Consider the following 23,429-nt stretch of genomic DNA (forward strand, 5'->3'; position numbering starts at 1 on the left):
TGTTGCTATTGATCAAAAGTTACGCTAATAGAGCTAGCATTTCTGGTCATTAGCATAACTTTGGCTCAATAGCAACATTCATTATTTAGCAAATAATAAAATCATCTAATACTTGAGCTACATAAAAAAATCTGCATATCTGCAGGAGAAAAATGCTAATTATAAATGAAAAAATAAATAATCATTAAAGAAAAACATGTTTAATTTGAATGCTCATCATCAAACCCCATTTTCAGAGGCTCCTGAAGTGACTCGGATGACTGACATTTTTTGCAGCGGGCTTTCACCTCCAAACGGGAGAAAGGCAGACGAGAGAACAGGCTTTCTGGGGGAAGATGACTGGCGGCTCCGCTCGGCCAATCAGAGCGGGGAAGCTGCTCGGAGCTTGCCCCGCTCCGCTAACGCCATTGGCCGCCTGCGCCAGAGAGTCGGGTGGAGGTTCTGTGCTCATATTAATGACTGCCGAGGAGACGGCGGCGCATCTATGTGGTCCGCCTGACACTTGATCGAGGGAAGAGATGCGCCGCTGATCGGCCGCTCTGAAGACGAGAAGGGAAGGGCACAGGGAACACAGGAAGCTGTATCCGCACTTCTCCTTCATCCCCCTCCTCTTCCTCCTCCTGCTGCTGCTGCTTTTGGAACATTTTTGCCTCATAGAAAGAAGCCCGTGTTATTTGCGTGCGTCCCCCTCGCCACCTGCCCCCCTCTGTCGGATGAAAGCAGAGAACTGATTTCTCTTCAGCGGCGTGAAAACGGCCACACATTGTTGCCTGCTCCTCGTTTTGTTGTTTTCTTTTTTTTTTCCTCTCCTCCTCACTCGGTTGAGATGGGAATATAGACGGGCGGCGCTTTGAATGCGACGATGGTTGAACCGGGTAAGTTTTTTTTTTTTTCTTTCCCCCTCTGTCATTTCCTTTTGGCGCATTTTGCCAAGTTGATGCAGAACGCTTCAGCTCACAGGAGAACGATTTTTTAAATTATTATTTAAAATACGGACATGTAGTGATGAAGAAGGGTGGAGGAGGTGGTGGAGGAGGTGGTGGTGGTGGGCGCTTGCGGGGAAAGCGGTGCACAGTAATTAGGCGGATGACTGGCCCTCGAACCCATCGCTGTAGACGCGCTGTTTTGCGCAACTGTGCATGATGCAGATTCGGACTGCGCCGAGGCAAACAAGTCAAACCAACTAAAGACTTGTGTCGCCTACCAGACGCATCTTAGGAAAAAAAAAAATCAATAGAGCGGTGCCTAACACCCCACCACCGTCACCACAGCACACACAATTCACTCGCTCCTTTTATTTTCTTTCTTTATTTATTTTTGTTTTCTGTTAAATACAAACTAAAAAAAAAATAATAATAATAATGATAAAAAAACACTACTTAAGTAGATTTGGCATTCCCAGCACCTCCGTGCTGGACAGATTGCCTTCGCCGCTCTCTGGCATGTTGGATTCTCTGGCTTTTTACGTAATTAACACGGCAGCTGAGAAGCACTCACCGTCACCAACGAACCTGATCACCTGCTCATCATCCCTCCTACGTCCACGCATCCAGGGATCTGGTTGGTAAACAGAGAGCGGGATGGCACCCACTAATTCCACCCCCCTCCCCCCTCCCACCACCAACACCTTCACCCCACATACACCATCACACTGAAATCCTATTGAATCTTTCAGGGATACTGATTTAGAATAGAGGGCAATGAGTATGACATCCCCTCCCTCCACCCCTCTTCCATTTGGGTTTTTGCTTCTCCTCAGTTGTGAATTCAATCGATTTTGGCCTGCATGATACAAATGACTCACCCGAGGCAGCCGCTTTTACATGAAAACTACGCTTTGCTGGGATAACCTGGACTTGCGCACGAGGCCACGGATTGCACCCACGTTCGTCAGGAAACCTGTAACCGTTTTGTTTTTTTGGTTTTTGGTTTTTTAAGTTAACCTCTGAAGCAAATATTTACAAGGTGAACTCTCAAAAATATGAGATATAAAACCTCAACATCCATTTACATTGTTGCATCACCTCCCTCCACCCCACCTCACCCCCCCTTTCTTTCTTCTACAGTGATAAACAGTGATGGGTTTAACTTCATTAATTTTGCCACATTTGCTCAAAACAAATCAATATTACATGTTCACAACAAGTCATACTCTTTAAGTGAGTGGGCTTGCGAATTGCCTATTGATCTGTGTGTGAAGGGAACAGAGCCGCGGTGGGAGAAAAGGTGTTTTGCCTGCAGTGCCTTGTCTGGGGGGGGAGGGAGGGGGTTCTACGAGCATGACAGGCAGCACAGTGTGGGTGTTCCATATTCATTTTTTTTCTCTTTCTATAGGCAAGAGGGCAGCAGGTTCCCTACGAGTGTGTGTGTGTATGTGTGTGTGTGTGTGTGGGCAGCTGAACGCCACAGTTGGTTGGAAGTGGAGTTTGAGGACTTTAACCTTCTGTAGTGCAAGTCAGTTGAATCCGTGTTTTTTTTTTTCCTTCTTTCATCCTTTTATTTCCCTGATGCAGCTTCAGTGTGTATTTGTATACGTATGCTGATATTTTTGAAAGTCAGTTTGAAAACTGCAAAAAAAAAAAATTGTTCGGAGATGCCAATGAAGAACCAGAGTTTTCGTAGGCTAAAAGGGGTAATTATAGTATTGCTGTGCACTGCCACTCAGCTGGCTTAAAGAGAGCTTAAACAGTCACACATCCCCCCCCCCCCTAACATGTCTGCGGTTTAAAGTTGTCGCCGCTGCGCACTGCTGGTCAGCTGGCTGACAGCAGGCCGCCAGATATTTTCTTTCACCGGCGAGAAAGACAAATGTAGCTCCTGCTAAACACTCCCCTTTGTCGAATACACTACAATTCCCCGTTGTGGAAAGCAAAAGAGAAATATCCATCAGCTTTAATGAAGTTTTAAAACTGCCAGTTTGGTTCTCCATAAGGGTTATTTCTGTTCAGCAGCAGGCTGCAGGCTGGCCAACTTATCAGCCATGCTTGTGTTTGCTCTCTAAAACTGCAGGACAGTTATAATACATGTGATTCATCTGACAGATCAGAACTCTGATCTGGAAATGTCACACCTGAGAATCGGTTTTGATACAAACTGGACAAGCAGCAACACACAGCCACGCAATTTATATACGCAACTAGGGAATAGGTGTAAATTGGTTTGTCCTCTTTCTACTCCTTCTCAAGGTAAATATAATATTATAGAAACCATGAATTTGTTGACTTGTTTTTACTATATGTATACTTCTGCATATGTTTGGGTGTATATACATTTTTTTTGTTCCTTTTTGTACCTATTAGGTGTAATAAGCATTTTTTTCCTTTAATATAGCTCAAGATAAAGCAACAACAGTATGAGTTGCTTTTGTTTTGGTGGCAACGGCTGCTAGTAATAGAAGCCTCATATCTTTAGCTCACTTTTATGTGCTCCATTAAGCAATGTGGCAATTCATCAGAAGTCCTAATATATAGTTTTAATCTGAAACCTCACTCCATTTTTAATAAGATACAGACCTGTGGGAGACTGTAGTGACTGGCTGCCAGCTGTTCTAGTTGAAATTGTGAGTCCAGGGGGCGCTCTTGTTGCATTTCGTACTAGTAACTAAAAAAAAAAAAAAAAAATCCAACTTTTGAGCACAAAGCAACTGGATGGTGTTTTACGCAACGAGCATGCTTTTTTGAAAACTAATACAAAATTTAGCAAGTGTTTCATTTAGTCTATCAAAATGGTGATTGTTTTAAGTTGGCATTGCTGGTATGAGATTATTAGGGTATGATAATTTGGTCTAAAGCAAAACTAAGAAAAAATAAACTTTTTTTTCTATTTTCGGTTTGTCTGGTCTGGTAATATTTCCAGCTTGAACAAAGTGTAATTCTTTGATCAACGCTCATAGCCATCTTCCAGCCAGCTGACCAGCAGTGCACAGAAGCTGAAATATGTTATTCTCCGTAGATCCGGTGGGAAATGCCAGGCTCTCCAACACTCATCTTGTCTTCTTACATCATTTGAAGAGAATGCTGAAAGGTTTTATAAAGCCTTTTTGAAAAACAAAAAAAAAACGTCTTCCAACCTTTATTGCTGGTAATTCGCCCAGCCTGGTGCTGTCCGATTCACACGACTCTCTTCTTCCCCTCATGTCCTCCCTCCTCCATAATGGCGGTAACGAGATGCCCGGGGATCTACCAGAGCTCTGAGTGAACTGCGTAACGTATTCAGAAGACGTCTTCGGGGGGATCAGCATGTTCAGCCGAGCGTGATCGCTCTGATAGCATCCTTTTCACAGGCAAACGCAGTAGCTCGGCAAAACAGAGCAAACAGCAGAGTCACAGGACTGTAGGTGGAGGAACAGGGTTCAGATGGAGCGGATGGACGGGATACCGGGTCTAAATTATTATTAATCATCAGGAGGAGAGCTGGAATGCAAAAGAGCCGCACATCAAAACACGCTTTGATGGCAACATCCATGACATTTTGCTGCTTTTATTCTGTATCAAAAGGTCAGAATAGGATGTGATGCTTCCTTTGTGTCCACTGACATTTACTTTGCTTTTCTTTTTTCCAGTTTAGGAATTTAGCTTTGACTATTTAAATGCATTGAGGAAAAACAAAAAGCTAAATTAATGCCTTTATCTGCTGCCTAATCAGGGTTTTTTTTTTTTTAAGTTGCAGATTTATAATCAGAACGTGGGAATAATAGAGGCATACGCCCGTACTGCAGCGTCAAAACATAAAGCATAAGAAGGAGGAGGACATCTAAAAAGTCCACTGCTGTGCTTCTCCATCTGTTCTGCATTCGCTTTTGACACATCCGCCACGTCGCCGCGCTAATGAATAGGTGCTGGATCAGCTGTCGGGTATCGATGAAGCCGCAGGGACCGACGCACGCGTTTCTGTCGAGATGGATGCGTCCGCGCAAACGCGTCGGAGTCGGGCTATAAATTCTTGCGGCTCAGCAAATCCCGAGTCGGACTCGGAAGCGGTGCCCTTCTGTCTGTTTTAGCCGAGGAACATTAACAGAAGGAGAAAGCCCATATCAGACACCATGAAATCATAATAAAGAGGTCCAAGCCTGCGATAAACGCATTTCAGTGGCATATAATGATTGATTCTGTCTGCCACAGGAACTTATTCCCTGCAGGCTTGGTGGCCCCCTTGACCAGCCATATTTTATTCATATAAATATAGATAGCTGTGCATCTTAGAGGCAAGCACACATGCCACATTCGCACCTGCAGATTCAATTTGGTTCTGACTTTGAGGGATATGCCACTGGCTCCCCTCACGCCTCCCCTCTCTCAACTCCTGGCTAGCAGCTATACATGAAACATTATGCAGATTTTTGTCAAGAGTAGGTCCGACTATGTTGGGGGAGAAATGAGTGTTGCAATGCTCACTATGCCTTTGACCTTATCAGCAGCCGCCTTAAGCTGGATACCTTGGCTTAATTTTAATGGATGCAGCACTATGCGAATTAGACGGGATGGGGGCGGACGGGTGGGGTGTTTGTGTGTGCAGAGCTCGGTTACTGTGTGCAGCACTGAGCATACACTAGGAGAATGAGTGAATTTTTTCCTCCCTTTTTTGCATGTAGTGTTGGCATCTTTTTGTCTGTACATTTGTACATCTGCCATGTCCTGTTAGCATCGAACCGGTGCAGCACGTTGCCACTTCTCCCTCGCTCAGCCGCCCGCCACCCCGTCCCCAAGGGCGCGTCTTGTCCAGGGAGAGGGGCTGAAAAATCTGAGACGGGGTTCCTGTGGTTAATTTAGAACATCGATTTTTGCATTAACAGCCGACGTGCCGCTGATTCATGGCCGCACAAGCGCGGATGTAAAGGTTTCCATCAGCTCACTCATGGAATGCACGGGAACTTAGACACATGCTGCAAGTTTCATTATGCACAGACACACGGAAGGCTCGCTTTAATGGACTCTCGCTTACCTTTGAGAAAGTATAATAGTAAATCAATGAGGTGAAGGGCAGCGGGAGGGACGGTAAAGCCGTCCACCCGATACCGGATTTACTGTGAATGTATAACGAGCCTGATAACACTACATATTCTGGCCAGCTTAAGGCCATAAGGAGAATTTATTAAATAAAAAAATGTATGATTGTAACGTATACACTTAGTAACATCAAGCTGCAGGTCTTCCTCTCTCAGCCTCTGTGTTAAGCAGAAACTATAAAAAAAAAACATCTGCAAAAACCAACATAAAGAAATTCACAGTTATGTTATATAACTAAGTGATATACAGTACTTTAGGATGCTATTTGCCTCCTTACAGATTTATGGTGTTTTTACCTTTTGTCCCAAATTTATCAGTTTCAGATTCAGCGAAAGATGATCAGAATAATTACAATAAAATCTGGTTTTGATCCAAATAAACATGGCCTTATGTGAAAAAGCATTTACTCCTTAAACCAGGAGTCTGCATCAAGTGTCTCTTTAGGCTCTTCAAAATAACTTTGGCTAAAAATAAAGATTTAGCAGTTTTTTTATTTTTTATTTATTTATTTATCCCCCCCTCCACATATTTGCATTTAATTTCTGCAAATGAAAAGTACTTGTAATACTTTTGCTAATCTCTTTTTCTGGCCATTTGGAAAAAAAAAAAATCCACAAATATCAAAACCCCTTAGAATAAATGTGTCCATCCTCTTTTATCTATAGGTTCTGGGAAATAAAATGGGAGTGCTTTTAAAAATTAAAATTTCTACACTGTAGATATTTATCACAAATTCCAAGTTGTCTTTTTTCAAAAGTTAATGCTGCATTTGTGGCTCTGAATAAGATCTATTGAGCTTCACTGGGGGCTTTTTTGTGCATGAAGGTTGCAGACCCCCACCCTAAAGCCATTTAATTGCTTGTGCCATTAATGGCAGCAACGATACACACCAAATGCTTTTACTGATTGGCAATACGTCTGTTACATCTCTGTGGGAGTAATTTTCAAATGCTTTTCACTGTGCAATAAAAAAACAAACAAAAAAAAAAAAACAGAATTTAAATTTGATGTGGTTCAAAAATGAGCAGTATAATCAAATATCAAGAAATTAAATAAAAATTAGCTTTAGATTTTCTATTTCATCAGTACATTTGAACCATATTAGAAGTTCTTCATATTAAAATACTTGCAATTTCTATATTTTGCAAAATGCAGGTAGACTTTTTCCCCCATAACTGAACAGCTCCAGTCTGTAGCTCTATATTGTTTTGGAAGACATCCTCCCTTTGTGAAACACAGTGGACATTTAGCCAATGTAAAACAAAATAATAATTTGTTCAAACCTTAAAGTGTCCACTTCAAAACAAAAATGATAGAAAAAAATGGACGAAACAAAGAGGTCCAGCTAGCTAACCCTTGGCTATTTTCTACAGCTTGTTTCAGAGGAGAAACGTCTATTTCAAATTTCTGTTGGCAAATGTACTGAAATGTGCCATTTGCTTAAATATGAAAATTTTTGTTAATCAGGGTCAATTCTACAACTTGATTCATAGAGAGTTCAAATGGTGTCTTGTTGTTTATGAGCGTTAAGATGGAGTTGAACGTTAGGTGGACAGAACGGGGCCTCGTCTATCCATCTGAAGCTTTTGATTTACCAGTTGAATCTGTGCCCCAACCCTCAACTATGCTCATGAAGTATCAATTATGACAAAAAGAACAGAATCCAGAACAAAAGGAGCTGAAATTAGCTTAATTTGTTGGCTACCTGGACTCAGTCTAAGAAGAGTGCAGATTTTGTGCAGATGACAAGAATTTCTCCTTTAAAACTTTCTTTAGAGGTTTTCTTAGCACATCCCACTTTAAGGTGACCCCAGCACAGACCCAAAACTCACTGGAGGGACTTTACATCCCTTCTGGCCTGAGAATGCCTTGGGATCTGTAAAAACCAAGGAAATAACTCCAGCGTGGGGATTGGTTGAAATTCTCGCAAAAGAACGGATTCAGTCTTGCAGTGGTAACAAGCATTGTCGAGGGAATTAGGCCGACAGGAGTGTGCAGATCACAAGACAGAAACATGGATACGCAAGTACGAATGCAACGCCTGCATTCTCCATAGCTCATTGCCTGTGCAGGTCGTGATGCTAATGGCTAATAATGCTAATGTCGGGAGAAATTTTTTTTTAACCATCAGGGTTTAAATAGCAGAGACAAATGTGAGAAAGCTTAGGGGGGAAAAGAGCAGAGATCTAAAAGAAGGCATTACCATAAGAAAAGTCGAATGAGGGAGCAAAAAGGCAGAACAAGAGTCTGAAAAAGAGGTGGGGGGTGACTTGAAGAAAACCTTCCAAGGCTTATTACCAGTGGATCAAAATTCCCAGTGAAGCATCCCCACAGTACATCGGTTGGTCTCCTGAAAGGAGGAGGCAATTCTGTTGTGCCCCAGTTTCCACTTGCATCTGACCTTTATGTCTTCCACCCAGTTTTACCACAGCAATTGTAATGCCTCGGCAGATGCGATACTGCCTTGTTGCCACTTAAACAGTGCAGGCTTCATAATCAGCTCCCCCGAGGGCAGGTGTGCCGTTCCCCTCATCTGTGCCCGTTGTATCCCAAAGATCCGATGCGTTGTACCATACAAGATTTTATTTTCACATGAGCGACAGGTCAACTCGCGACCATGTGCCGCATTGATGAGTAGCCAACCTGCAACACAGTAATCACCTCCATGTCGCCGCTTCAGTACACCTCATCCAAGTGCCGTGAAGCGAGGGAGAGGATTTATAACTCATTTCAATAAAGAGCACAAAACAAACAGTTCGGCCCGGCTGTTTGGCCGCCCAGATGACTCGAGTCGGGCTTTCCTGAGTTAGCACTGCAGAGTCACCAGGACCGCTGCTTCCTGCCCCCCTTAGCGAGCACACTCATTAATTTAAAGTGGTCATATCTCACTGGTCTCTAATCAAACTGTATTTGTGCCATTACTGTCCGCTGCAGCCCCAGTGTTAGCATAATGGAGGTGGCCTGGTGGGGATGCGAGCGAAGCGTTGCCAAGATGTGAATGGAAAAGCCTTTCACCTTGACAGCAGGGGTGAGCCTCTTAAAGGAAGCGCTGGCCAAGTAAGTGCGGCGCCTTCTCCAGATGGGAGCAAATTATCTGCAGGCTAAGAAATTATATTGTGAAAGTTATTAGAGGAATAACTTTGGGAAACAAATAGAAAAACAAGCATCAGGCCACAACACGTCAGCCTTGATGAGGGAAGAGCCCAGAAGTTTGACCTCTGACACATTATTCTAACTTAATCGTTAAAAAATATAATGATGAAACGATGGGCCTATGGACAGTTACATATTTCAATATGTTGCAGTTTACAAGTAGTGAGTTGGGCTAAATTTAAGGTTTTATTACATTACTGCAATAATGTTTGCATTTCTTTGAAAAAAAAAAAAAAGAGTAATGTTTCTCACTAATTTCAATTTATTTCCATGATTATGGCTTACAGCACATTGAAACCCAAAATGTGGTTTACTAAAAAGTACACCTATGCACAATATACACACTTAACTTGGAAAACAAGAAGTTTGATAGTTTCGTGATTTGTCTGTGTGGTGGCGGCTCAGGAAGCTCCGACTCCAGCCACAGTCCACGCTGCGTCACAATACCCCAAATTCTTGAATGGATCAGCTTTAGAAAGTTGCTGTTATCTTAGTTGCTTTTGCAATTTTCCACCACAGTTTCTCCTTCCATTCAACTTTCCATTAATATGCCTGGATCCAGTACTCTTAACAACAAACTTCTTTAACAGTAATTTATTTTTTTTATTTTTCTTGTGCTGGGTGTGTAATACTTCTGCATTGAAGATTCATATTCTCATCTTGAGGAAAATACAGTATTTTAATTTTACATTTGCTTCGAGCCATAAACATCAATATTAACAGAAATAGAATGATATTAGAGGATATCACTTTGTGTGCAATGAGTCTGAGTTTCAGGGGGATCTGCAAAGTCATGCTAGCTGTCTTAGCTTATTGCTAAAGGTTGCTTTCAATAGGTGCTACCTTAAAAATGGTGTTTTTATCAGAAGCATGTCCTAATCCAAGTGGGTAAATATTATTTTTGGTCACATTTTTTATTTCATTTTGCAATTTATACAGACATAAAAGACATAAAAATAGAAATATAATTCACACTGCCATCCACATCATCATGTGCTTTGCATTAGTAAATTTACTTGGGAATCTTCCCCCGACTTCTCCCATCATAGCCGCTTTCCTAAAGCATTCATTCAGCCATGGTACAAAGCTCACTGACAACTTATGACTTTGCTTTGTGCTCCATTCAACTTGATGCCTTCAACATCCTTTAAACCATAAAAATGGTGAGACACTAAATTTTAGTGGTTCTAAACCTGTGGCGTATTACGGAACCAGCTCATGCCTACTTGTAACGCTGATGCAATGACCCTGTCATTACAAAGACTTAAACCCTTTGAGGGAAATTAGCTGGAGAATTGATCTGACAAGTGCATTTTGCTTCACTTATTTCTTGCTCCTGGCAAAAAATATATCACAGCACAGCTGCTGCAGAGAAAGGTTTCATGCTTTGCTGATTTGGAGAGTATTGATTACGATAAAAATATATAAATCATCCTGCCCGTGAAGAATTTGTGATCCATTTATAAACCCAACAATGGTTCTGAGCGGCAACGGGCAGAATTCACAATCGGTTTCACTTTTGTCAGTTATTTCATTTGGTTATACATCGGAAAAAGGTACATGTAAAACATAATTCTTTATTTTAATATTTGTTCTTCAAATGGTGCACAAGACAAACAAGAACCGAAAAAGAAAGCTCCTGCAGGCCATCAGTCCTGCATCTACCAGGTGAATTCAGCAATCAGCCAAAGCATTATAGCCTGACAGCTCAAGTGAATAGCATTGATCATCTTGTTACAGTGCACTGTTCTGCTGGGAAACCCTGTCTCTTTGACACATACCAGCCACTAAAAGATACAAACCTAGAAAAACTTCTCGGTGCCCGTCCCCCCGTGAGGCAGCGACATTCCCTGAAAGCTTCGACGATCGCTACAGCAACGGCACGACGAGGCAGCCCAAGGCAGCGCCCTGGCTTCAAGACTCCCCCGACCCCAATGTGATTGAGCGGTCACAGAACGTGGTCCCAGCACGCAGCGCTCAGCTCAATTTCCCTGTTCCGGACACGGCGAGACACCACCGGAGGTGCCTCCCTTACGCCCGGATGGGCAAGAGCTGTTTGCGCGGCGTGAGGGACCCTGCTCAGTATTACACTGGCTTTGTAGTTCTAGCAGATAGCTGCATGTTGGAGCGTTTGGCTCGTGAATATTTAGAATTTTGTTGAATAGTGTGTAGGCGTAGGCGTTGTGCCTTGCGACAGAATTCATTCCCCTTGAACTTTACCATATTTGACTTTATTACATTTTGTAGTTGGACAATACAGCTGAAAACGTATAGCATTTCATATTAGTTGATATTGACAATTACTGACTAGTTGTTTTATCCACAGTATTCCTTCCACGCTGCTGTTTTTTTATTTTTATTTTTAAGCATTCATCAGGCATGATGTCAAAACCTGAAACTGCTGCTGCGCAAGTTCCTCAACAGGTTGTTGCTAGGTAACCAAAGAGCGAGTGAGTCAGTTGATGCCGCCAGCCTTGCTTAGCTGCCCGTGAGAAGTTGAGTGGCTAAAATTTTCCCTCTGCCTACATCCCCCAGAATGCTGTGCAGTTCTGGATTGGAGTTCAGTGAAATTGCTGAATATTCTGTCAGACAAATCTATTGATATTGATTTATTCTTCATCTCTAGGTTGCACTAGATTTTATTTAGACTGACGAGGGCCAAGCTTTTTAGAGTTTTTTTTGTTTATAACCGTCTTTCCACTCATGTGTTTCTTTGCGTTGCTCACATAAAAACCCAATTAAGTACTTTGGAGTTGTTTTTTGTACTGCAACCGTATAACAAAAGGTCATTGTGTATGAATACATTAGCAAGGCACTGCCTGATAGATTTTAACACTTGTCCAATGCAAATCTATTCTGTCTATGTTGGATTTAAAGGCAACTATGAGTAGGAGGCAGTGTCAAATGCCAGTGGTTGAATCTACTAGTGTTCAGCAGACCCAGCAGCAATTCACACAGTTAAGGTTTCCTCAGAACAAACCAGATGCAAGGAGCTTGTTTCCTGTAATGTTCACAGGACGGGTTAATTCTGGCCAAAGTGAAAAAGCCCATGGGCTAGACCTGTCAGCCTCCTACTGTAATGGAGTTGCTTTAGAGTTCGTGGTTAGAGTGATTGCCCCCCCACTTTCCTCCCTCTGACACCTGGGAACTCGCGTTAGCTCCATGAGTGAACACCTTAGCCTGACCTATAAAAGGGCTCCCTAAACAAACGCTGCAGTTCAGCTTTAATGTGTTGGTGCAGGTGGAGATTAGGTTAGCAGAGACCCCGTCTCCAACGGGCTCCGTTACGTTTCCAGGTGCTGATTATGTATCTGTGGACCTCAGAAGATTATACCTGGAGGTTTTCTACGTACAAACGCCCAAGCATCCATCTTAGGATTCGATTTTCCCCCGGCCATATTAACCACATTTCTCCCTGTCAAACAGCTGCAGAGCCACTTACTGCCAAACACAGCGCAACATTTTTCCTCTTCCGCCAGGAGATCCTCGTTTTATCCGTTTCTTTAACTCGTTTTTGAATCACTTGTATTGCTTTTTTTTCTTTCTGCGTAACAACAGCCCCCCCTAAAATGCCACCGGGGGTTATTGTACAGCTGCTTAAACTAAGACGAGTTCCTCCTCTACAAGTCCTTTTGTCCTCCAGATCTTTCCACTCCCCCTCCCAGCTGACTTTGCCTCAATTACCGCCAACCGAGCAGCGGATTGTGGGAATTAGCTGTATAAGGCAGCGTTGCATGGAGCGGGGTGGGCTGTGACTGGACCTTCACTAATAGGTTTGTACAAGTCCACAGTCTCAGCAGTCACAGTGCAGGGCCTCTGGAACACAGACTGCCTCCTTGCCTGGCTCTGCATAATGTCGTCGCCAAACACCAAATTATGCGCTCAGACGCCTGGAGACGATTTGGATACTTCAACTTGAACTGATTAAAGTGCACTTGAGTATGTGAACTTGTAGTTTATTGATATTCTAAATAGGGGTTGTAAAATCTGGGATCTGTGGCTTAAAACTTTCAGGTTTTAGTTGGTTGGGAGTGGCTCAGAATAGAATAGAATAGAATAGAAATATCCCTTACCATAACACAATGGGGGAATTTCTGTGCAACAGTAACAAAGTGACAAGTAATCACTTTTTATTTACATTACCTTAGCATGATATATGTACATCTAAACATTTCTATAGCGGAGGCATTAATGGAAAGTCAGAGGCAGTGACTCTCTCCGAACCAAGATTTTGCTCCAGAGAAACTACAATTAAACCTCAAGTTAGTCATACGCCTTGCAGATGTAGCTTTACATTTTTCTGTAATCTTAAAATAAAAATTCTAATCCTTAAAGCACAATTTGAGTGGTAAATATGTATGTTACGGATATGTTTGCATGAATCAGGAAACATTTAATTTACAGACAAAAATGAGTAACAGCTGTTTTACCGTAAGAAATCACTGATTATTTTGATTACTTGCAACTACTAATGAGAAACGGGATTATATTATGTTTTTAAAGGGATTCTTCAAAGCCATTTTTAAAATAGGAAAACGTTATGAACTACAACGTCGAGTAATTAATTGAATTTATCCTAGCTGATCAACATTAAAACGTCCACCACCTCATATGGCACATTGTCCTCTGGGTGTCCTAATCCAATCATGGATTTCCAGCACTCTACACAAAGCAGAAGACAACCCAGGCAAACCAAATGCTTCCTCTTTCCTAATCTCCTGCCATGTCTGAAAACCGCTACTGGCCGCCACATCATCTGCTTGTCCGTCCCTCCAGCCAGGCCAGAATCTGATGGTGTAATGTGACCCGCGGACCTCGGGAACAATTGATCCCCCCGCCCCAATTAACACCCCTGGCTAAGCAAACAATAGCACACCCTGCTAGAGCCACCTGTGGTGAACGCAGATTGTTGCCAAAGCAATAACAATTAAGCCCGCCACATTACGCTGCCGGCGATTGTTATTAGCGAGAAGAACAGCCAAAGCGAGCACAGGTGAGACCCGAACACTGTCGGCTGAATTACAGCATCTGTGCCGCGCTTTCAGGGTGCAGCTCAACCGCATAACCTACACCGAGGAGCGAGTGCTGAGGGAGAGAGGCTAAGCTCTGTTTATCAGAATGCTCAGGGTGTAGAAGCTTATTGAAGTGCCAGGCGCTCTTGAAAAATAATACCACCACCCCCATTGACCGCTCCCCTCAGCCCTCGTTCGGATTTCACTGGCTCCATGTCCTCCTCTGCCCATCCACACCAGAATCCAGCCGATGCTGGAATACAGCTCCAGGAATAAAGCGTTGGCTCGGACGTGGTAGAGGGGAGACATTTCTGCTGCCATCATATTTACCCGATCCTTACAACACACACCCACACACACACACACACACACAGTTCCCCTGTGGCCACTGAGGTGGAAACAGAACTGTTGATGAAATGAAATCGTTTCTCAAAGCTTCCTTCATTCCTCCCATTTCATCCCGTCTCTTTTTGACCGCTCCTTGTAACGCGGCGGCCCGATCTTTTAGGCCCAAAATATCACAAGCATCATCAAAACCATCCGCTCAGACTCACAGATGATAAATCGCATGCTGCACTTCAACCGTGGCGTGCGAGAGGCGGCCGATTAAAAGGAAACAATGAAGGCCTAACGTGCATCAAGAAGACGCGCTGCAATTGTAGCTCCAGTTACTTCCTGAAACGATATCCTGTTCGATGAGCACTTTTAAGCTCAATTAACAGAACGCCATAATGTTCATCATCTTTAAGACACTTATGAGACGTGTTTAATTTTAACAGCATCCACTGGCAAAGGTTTCATGCCAAAAAACATTTACTGATAATCAGAGAATACAATCATAAAATCGTAACGCTGCAGCAGAGTAGTGGGTAGGTAATAGGGGTGTAATGGTAGGCATAAATCACAATAAGGCACATTCCTCATTTCATGGTCATAGTTTACTACATTAGCAAAAACAAGCAAATGCAAAGCATCTTCGCACTGGCTTCAAAAAGAAAAGGCGTTAACAAAGAGGGCAATTTCTTTTTGAGAACTAAACGATCCCTTGTGAGTTTGTTCCATCCTGCCTAAAACAACAAGGCAGTCAACCATTATCAACTCTTACAAAGTTGAGAAAAAAAAAAAATTGCCAAATTCCAAACTCTTAAAAAATATGTCTGTTTGGTTTTTATTTGGCATTTTATTGGCCATAATCTCATTTAAGCCTCTTGTGGTTTGACAAATGACATCCAAGTTTTATGAACCTCAACTCAGTAAAGAATCAATTCGTTCAGGTTTTATCAGACAAAGCATTTAGAATTCTAAAATTTGCAGTAATCCCAGAGCTCAAAATCTCCAAGAAAGACACCGGAGTGGTGAGGACTCTCTTTACTCTTTTGTAATTCGTAGTAGTAGTAAATTTAACATTGATTTTAGTGCACTTATATGGCTAAGTCACATAAATAAACGATTATTTGGAAAGTGCAGATTCAGCACTGGAACTTTTTCTGCACTGGTGTTTCAAAACTAATGTGCAGGATTACAAAAAAGGGTCATTCTTGCATTGGTTTGGTGTGGCGGGCTTTGGAGATCTTAATCCATTTTAATTATTTTTTGGCGTACTGGGACCAGTAAATGAAAGGTTTATAACCCTAATAGGAAAAGCTCTTTGTGTCATGTATTGTGAGTACTTTTGCATTCATAGTAGTCAATATGTTAAAATTGTAGATGCCAGGTTAGCTGGATTAAATAAGTAGCCAACTGGCATCCGTGGTATGTATTTTAAGATAGAAACACTAATACTAATATTAATACTACTAATAAAACAAGTAAGACATTGCAAGAAACAAACATGTTAAAAAAACTTGAGAAATATTTTCTTTTACATGTCAGATGAACAAAATCTTGGACTTTATGGCTCGGTTTTATTACATGTGGTATAAAAGGTCCAATGACTGGTATTCTGTTAAAACCACTCAACTGTTTTCATATAAACTCCTGCGTAGCAAGTCTACCATCCCCTCACAAGCAATCTTCCAGTAGAGACAGCTTGAAAGGAAAAAGTAAATACTCAGTTTTCTTCTCATTAATTCTCTGCAATGATAACTAGTCATAGAAATTTATCTAAAAATGTAAACATTTTCAAAAACATTTGGTGAATAAATGCCTATGTGTAAATAGAAAAATACCAATTTCTATAAAAGTTGCATCATTACAGTAATGCTCATGTTTTTTTTTTGTAAAACTAACATACAAATTATCCACAGTTTGATTTTGTTAAAAACAAAAAAAAAAGTACCTTATTTTAGAATGGCAAGAATGGCTTCATTTCTTGAACTAATTTGCTACAATTATATAAAATCAGACCATTTCATCATCAGCAGCAGCTAGTGTTGTTTCTGGTTAAAATTTTTCGACCTTTTTCTCCACTTTGTGGAAAATATTTCAAAAACAGTATTGGTTTCAAAGAAAACTTTTTAATTTAGAAGAAAAAGTCGTTGAGGAACTTGGAATATTTTTAGTCTTTTGGCAGTTTTTGATGCATCTTTTGAGCCAATTTTAATAATCCAGTTTACATAATATTTTTAATGTACCAATCTCATTAACTTCTTGGCAACAAAAAAGTCCTTTGTACCAAAAAATTAAAATTAAACAAAACTGGTTTAAACGGTGTAATTTAAAATCCTTTTGTTTAAAAATGTTTCTCTAGTTTTCTGCTTTTGTCATCACAGAACTGATTTTCAATGCATGAATTTAGAGGACAAAGCTCGCTCCAAGGTGTAGGGTTTCCCACATGCCACTGACCTGTAACATGAAGGCATGGCGGCTTGCATTTTTCTTTACATGTGTCCCAGCTCCCACACAGCTGATTGAAAGGGCTTAATTGACTCCTGGGAAGGTCATGTGTTTCTGTAGAGGGCTGCTAATGAATCATTCATTTGATTCAGGTGTGTCAAACATGAGAAGTGATGCTGCTTTCTATTGCTCTTAATGAAGGCTAAGCTTTGACTAAGAAATACAAATTTCCCGCAGCCCCAGTAATACAAGGTTGAATTCTTTTTTGATTTAGCATTGAATTTGACACCTAGGGACAGTCTTGTGTGTTTTGTCTAGTCATTGTTTTAATACCAGGAGTTAATTACAGCCTGAAAACGGTATTTCCTTCTTATACTTCAATGCCAATGTATGTAGATTGTAGAAAGGTACTTAAAAGATGTCTAGCACTTTTGGGTTCTCTACTTGAACACATTTTAATTTAAAATTACAAACTTTCTCAGGTTACATGTTGTTTGGGGATGTTTTGTATTCTTTCTGAACATCTCAATATATTACTCTCAAACTTCTTTTTTAGTGATTGGCTCCATCTGTAACCTCAAACTGGCTCAATATTGTAATGTAGGACCATATTACAGGTGTACCAGTATTTGCTTAAAATGCAAATCTGACTTCAGATCCAGCTAAGCATAGATTTCAAGTTTTCTAGAAAATAAAATGAATTAAACCACCGCCAGTGTTTGATTTTGGCAAAAATCAAAAATACTGATGGGTTAAGTTATGACATGGAAAATCAAAACATAAGACATTTCACATCAATATAAATTAATGCAGAGTCCTTTGTTGAGCATTATTAGATTTGTGGCCTCTTATATTTAACCTCTAGTTGTACTGCAGGGACAGTTGTTTCTCAACAACAAAAGATTAATCAGGCTTGAAAATATAATAAAAGGAATAACAATGATTATTCCCCACCCCAGTTATTATATTCTATGCCATAAATTAAATGAACAGAAGCCTCCAAAAAGTTTGGACAATGATATTCACAGGAAGCGAATGCAGCCGAGAGGCCGTTCCTACTCTCATTGCTCTGTGGATGTATGATGAGAAGAATAATTCTTTTACTTCTCGTTCAGTTACTATTTCTCATAAAATACACTACTAAAATCAGTAGAATATAGATTAGTCTTTTGGTAGTCCAGTAAAAGTTGAACAGTTACAACCATACCATATTTGGCTGGATAAATCATCTCATATCTTTTGGTATTCAATATTCATGGTTTCATTTTGCATGTAAATTGCGACTCTGTCTTTATTGCTTGCTATTCTTCAATAACATTTGCCCACCAATGCACCGTGTGACTTTCACATATATTTAGAGAACAGCATGAACATTTTAACTTTTAAGCCTGCTATTTCTGTGTCCTCTATCAAACAGGTGCAAACTGGATCTGGGTCAAAAGCTTTGTTTGCCTTTACCACCGACCCATCTCATCATGTTTGTGATTGGATGCCCATTTACTTGTTGCTATAGCGACTGGCATATTTCAGTGCAGCTTCCCTTAAAGGCCTGGTGGTTTAGCCCTCGGATGTTTGCCATTTAAGAATCTTAATGAGCTTTCTCTTTAACTAATATTAGGCTCACACCCCCTCCCCCTCCGGACGTCAAGACCGAATGGCATACCGTAAGGGCACATGCGGTACATCTCAGAAATTAAGCCTAGAAGGTCAAGCAGATATGAATCCATTGTTCTAAGTCTTGAAGGGAGCATGTATAAATGTCAACATGCATCAGTGTGCCTATAACAAATGTCAATATGCCCAAATCCCTCTCTCATGACATTCCTTGACCACCTCCATTGTTGTGCAATACTAAAAGCTCTTCTTCTCTCTGTCTTGTTTGTTTTCTGCAGGTAGGAATGGACTGGGCTGTGGAATCTCAAAGCTACTGAAGACAATCAAAGAGGGCATTTATCTTTAAGTAATACTAACATATAGAGTAAGATCTATCCTTTTTTTTCCCTTTTTATCCCCATCTCCTACTTTTTTGTTAGTATTGCAAGTTTGGCTCCAAACCCTTAAACTGGAAGCTATATTGAATTATTGGCCATTACATTCAAGGACACCCATACAGCAGGACATAATCCCCCCGCCCCCCGAGGGAACCCAGTGGTGGTGGTGGGTTTGGTGAGGGGGCTGAGTCAGTCGCCTCTGCAACAGCAGCAGCAAATGAGTTGTTGTTCATGAAGGCAACAACTGAAAACCCTTTATCTAAGAAGACCAACTTCTGTTGGAGGGGAAAAAGGTTCAACATGAAGGACATGTCATTTGTTGATTGCCTCTTCATTGGGTTGGCTATGGCGTCTCTTGCCGTAGCCACTGAGGTGGGACCCGATTGCCCGAAGCTTTGTGTGTGTGAAATTAGACCCTGGTTTTCTCCTACTTCAGTGTACATGGAGGTGCAGACGGTGGACTGTAATGACGTGGGACTCTTTAGACTGCCAGAAAGATTACCAGTGGGCACACAAGTTCTATTACTGCAAACAAACAACGTTGCCAAGATTGTCAAACCTTTGGATTACTTGGCTAATATCACAGAGATAGACCTATCACAAAACAACCTATCTTCTATCAGTGACATCCATTTGGGAAATCTTTCTCAGCTGGCGTCCCTTCATCTGGAGGAGAACTGGATAGAGGAGTTACCTGAGCGATGCCTGTCCGACTTGGTTAACCTGCAGGAGCTCTACCTGAATCACAATCTCATCTCTTCTATTTCCACAATGGCTTTTCAGGGTCTAAGTAACCTGGTGCGTCTTCATCTCAACTCTAACAAGCTGAAGGTTATCAAGAGAGAATGGTTCGAACCCATGCCGAATCTGGAGATCCTAATGATTGGTGAGAACCCGGTTCTCTCCATTTACGACCTGAACTTCAAACCTCTAGGAAACCTCCGCAGTCTTGTTCTTACCAGAATGAACCTGTCTCAGCTACCCGACAATGCACTCACAGGCCTTGATAACTTGGAGAGCATTTCATTCTATGATAATATTTTTCCAGAAGTCCCCCATTCAGCCCTGAAAAATGTTAAAAATCTAAAATTTTTGGATCTAAATAAAAACCCAATATCCCGGATACAAAGAGGAGACTTTGTCGATATGCTGCATCTGAAAGAACTCGGGATTAACAGCATGCCAGAGCTAATTTCCATAGACAGCTTTGCTCTTAATAACCTCCCTGAGTTAACCAAAATCGAAGCCACCAACAATCCTAAACTCTCCTACATCCACCCCAATGCTTTCTACAAACTACCACGACTGGAGACCCTCATGCTAAACGGCAATGCTCTCAGCGCCCTCCACAGGATAACCGTTGAGTCTCTTCCGAATCTCAGAGAAGTCAGCATGCACAGCAACCCTATCCGCTGTGACTGTGTAGTTCGCTGGATGAACATGAACAAAACCAACATTCGCTTCATGGAGCCCGATTCATTGTACTGCGTAGAACCTCCAGAGTACGAGGGTCAACATGTTCGACAGGTGCACTTCAGGGAGATGATGGAAATCTGCCTGCCGCTAATATCCCCTGAAAGTATGCCGGGACACATAAAGGCAGGCAAAGGGAGCTCTGTGTCACTCCACTGTCGGGCATTTGCTGAACCGGAGCCAGATATTTACTGGATTACCCCGTCTGGTACCAGGATCCTGCCGAATTCCATGTCTAACAAATTCTATATGCATCCAGAAGGAACATTCGACATCTACGATGTATCCGAAAATGAAGCAGGTGTTTACACCTGTGTCGCGCACAATCTGGTTGGAGCTGACCTCAAATCTGTTTTGGTAGAGGTGAATGGATATTTTCCTCAACTTGCAAGTGGATCCCTGAATGTTGTGATTAAATCAGTGGGGACAAACTTCATCCTTGTTTCCTGGAAAGGTCATCCTGGCTCTTTGGCCCCCAGTATTAAATGGTACACACTATCTGATCTGAATCATCCCACAACAGCGTTCAGCACCAGGGTTCCTTCGGACATCCAGCTTTACAACCTCTCTCATCTCCACCCTGCCACCCAGTACAAAGTTTGTGTGGATATCCGCAGCATCCACTACGACCATGACACCAAATGCATCAATGTCACCACTAAGGGATTAGAGCTGGCAGCCAAGGACACAGCAAAATGGGATGCGGCACTAATCACTGTCTTTGGAGTGCTCTTGGCAGTGGTTTCATTGGCATGTCTGTTTTTTTATGCGTCTCTGAGGAACCGCTACTTTTATGGGAATATAAGGAGATACGACTCCAAGGCATTGCTTACACCAGTGGAAGCTACTGGGCTGCACTCTTCTTTCTTTACAAAGCTTTGGGATTCGGGTAAGGGTGTGCCGAGCGGAGTGGAAGTTAAAGCCACAGTCATAAATGTATCTGATAATGCCTTTTAAAAAGTCCAGCTGTGGATGGCGTCTCGTACTAACTACAGATAATGGACAATGCCATAAGCAGGGGTAGGCGAACTTATGCTTTCAAAAGCATACCTGTGGCTAAAAACCCCAGCTCAAACACACTGGCAAAATTTATAATTATAAATGGGATGAAACACTTAACAGGACTAAATGGCATCCCGCCCGATGCGGTGGCTTTGTGAATCTTACATGGAACCAAGCCGTCGTCAACGGGAAAGGGTCTCTACTGCAAAAACACCAACTCGAGCTCAAATTCACCCAGAAACGCAGGCAGAGAAAAGGAAGCCGAGACGAAGACGGTGGCCAACTCTCTTGTAATTGACTGTTAAATGTGTTCAGAATCGTGGAACTGTCCGTGTGGTCCCAAGCAATACCGTCTGTGCTTTGTCAAACATCCATAGACGAGTTAGAGAAACAGTAATAACACCTGTCTATTATGGGAAAGGAGATTTAGTAGAGTAGACGAATACCAGTGACTATGGTGTAAGCCTTTTGATGAACTATACCCCATTTTTCTATTTAAAAGATGGATTCTTGTTTTTTTTTTTTTTCTTGAAAATATTGTTATATATTCTATTATGTTGATGTAATGACAAATCCTCTGTATGTGAAAAGTTTAAATGGGTTTTAAATTAAGGAGAGGAGCAAACTACTTTTGATTACAGCTTCACATTAAGCTTAATGAAATTCAGCTATGAAATGAGTGTCTAGAGAGAAGATTTGCCAAATGGCTGTTTATGCTTTGTAGTTCTCATTACGACGATGACTGGGAGACAATGCGGATACATTCAACTAAAACTAATATGAGAGGTTGATTAAAACTGAAGTGAGTGATGCGCTGTCTCTTGAAGGAGTGGTTTGCTAAATCCTGGTAAGTGCCTACAACAAGAACTACATGAAGAAAGGAGGAAGAGGAACTGAGGAAATCTGTCAACCACAGCAAAACATGATCATGCCATCATTGCAGAATCAGAAACTATACTCCCAGTATGTTTAGTGGAAATACTTTCTCAGTATTTTTAGCATACATATTTTAAGAAAGCATTTTGTTATTGCTTTGGGTGTAAAGTCAAAAAGCCATTTTTATATTAACTGTATTATATGTGATCAATGGGCACAACAAACTAATCGAGAAAAGCGCTAAGAAAAAATAATAAATGTCATTGTTTCTTTTACAAACAGTTGTCTTTGTCTTTTCGTGTCTAATTATCAGTGGGAACTGGAATAGTGTAAAGCATGTCGTGTCTTCATTTGTAACTTATTACAGCTTAGTATGCAGAAGAAAATATGAAAATAAGCCATGCTATGTCAATTTTCTGACTTGTAAGAAAGTGGTCAGCCCTCATGATCTGTAGGCACCATCCTCCTGGTGAACTTGTAAAGATAAAGGAGGTACATGAAATGGATGGAAGTGGCTAATTTAGAATAGACATTAGAGGGCGTTAGTAATGACATCATGAGTAGGGCAAGGGTGTTAAACGCAGCTTCTTTAACGCCCAACAGTTAAAACAGACAGTGAAGGTCAGTAGACCAAGAAGGTGGCTTATCGACATACTGGGAAGCAATAACAGAACTTGAAGGTGGAGTTTGATAGCCTAATTGCTTGTTTCCTTCAGCTGTACAGCATATGGGGCTGTAGGGATGGCCACCGGCTCTGCAACGGACGCACACTTGGAAGTTTCATCCGAGCAAAATCACCCAGAGGGAGAACAATTGTGCCAAGCTGACATTGTGCCTTACTAAAAATGGGATTGGGAGACAATTGCAGATGACCTCAGATTGTATGTCACAAAGCCACACTGTATGAACCTCCAATTACTTTGAAGTCCTGTCGAGGCTTTCGAAGTACGAACTCTACCCTCCCAGTCAACTCTATTGGCAGCAAAACATTTCGTCCTCTGTTGCTGTCAACTAGGTTCAGCTAGTGCTTATCACAGACATCTGCTCATGAGACTAGATTTTTGTGACAAAATAAAATTTGTCAGTGAGGGTCCAAACAACTCATGTTCATGGATGTGGGCTTTGCAGCAAGACCCTCACCT

The 23,429-nt window shown here is 41.6% G+C and overlaps 1 protein-coding gene across 2 annotated transcripts; it reads left to right on the plus strand.

Moving 5' to 3' along the window:
- Positions 1-413: 413 nt before the first annotated feature.
- Positions 414-22,356, plus strand: LOC103156501 (leucine-rich repeat neuronal protein 3). 2 transcript variants are annotated; one of them, XM_016664094.1, is made up of 3 exons: positions 414-875; positions 8,940-9,062; positions 18,838-22,356. In XM_016664094.1, exon 3 carries the CDS (start codon positions 19,168-19,170, stop codon positions 21,364-21,366), a length of 2,199 nt encoding a protein of 732 aa, XP_016519580.1. In that variant the 5' UTR covers positions 414-875; positions 8,940-9,062; positions 18,838-19,167; the 3' UTR covers positions 21,367-22,356. The 2 variants fall into 2 exon arrangements, with proteins under 2 accessions (XP_016519580.1, XP_007578646.1); XM_007578584.2 differs by lacking the exon at positions 8,940-9,062.
- The last annotated feature ends 1,073 nt before the right edge of the window (positions 22,357-23,429 follow it).

Source organism: Poecilia formosa, unplaced genomic scaffold, assembly GCF_000485575.1.
Source record: "Poecilia formosa unplaced genomic scaffold, Poecilia_formosa-5.1.2 Scaffold9, whole genome shotgun sequence".
NCBI lineage: Eukaryota > Metazoa > Chordata > Actinopteri > Cyprinodontiformes > Poeciliidae > Poecilia > Poecilia formosa.

Excerpts from the sequence above, each read along its gene's own strand:
- LOC103156501 (XM_016664094.1), top strand. The coding sequence starts at position 19,168 with ATGAAGGCAACAACTGAAAACCCTTTATCTAAGAAGACCAACTTCTGT.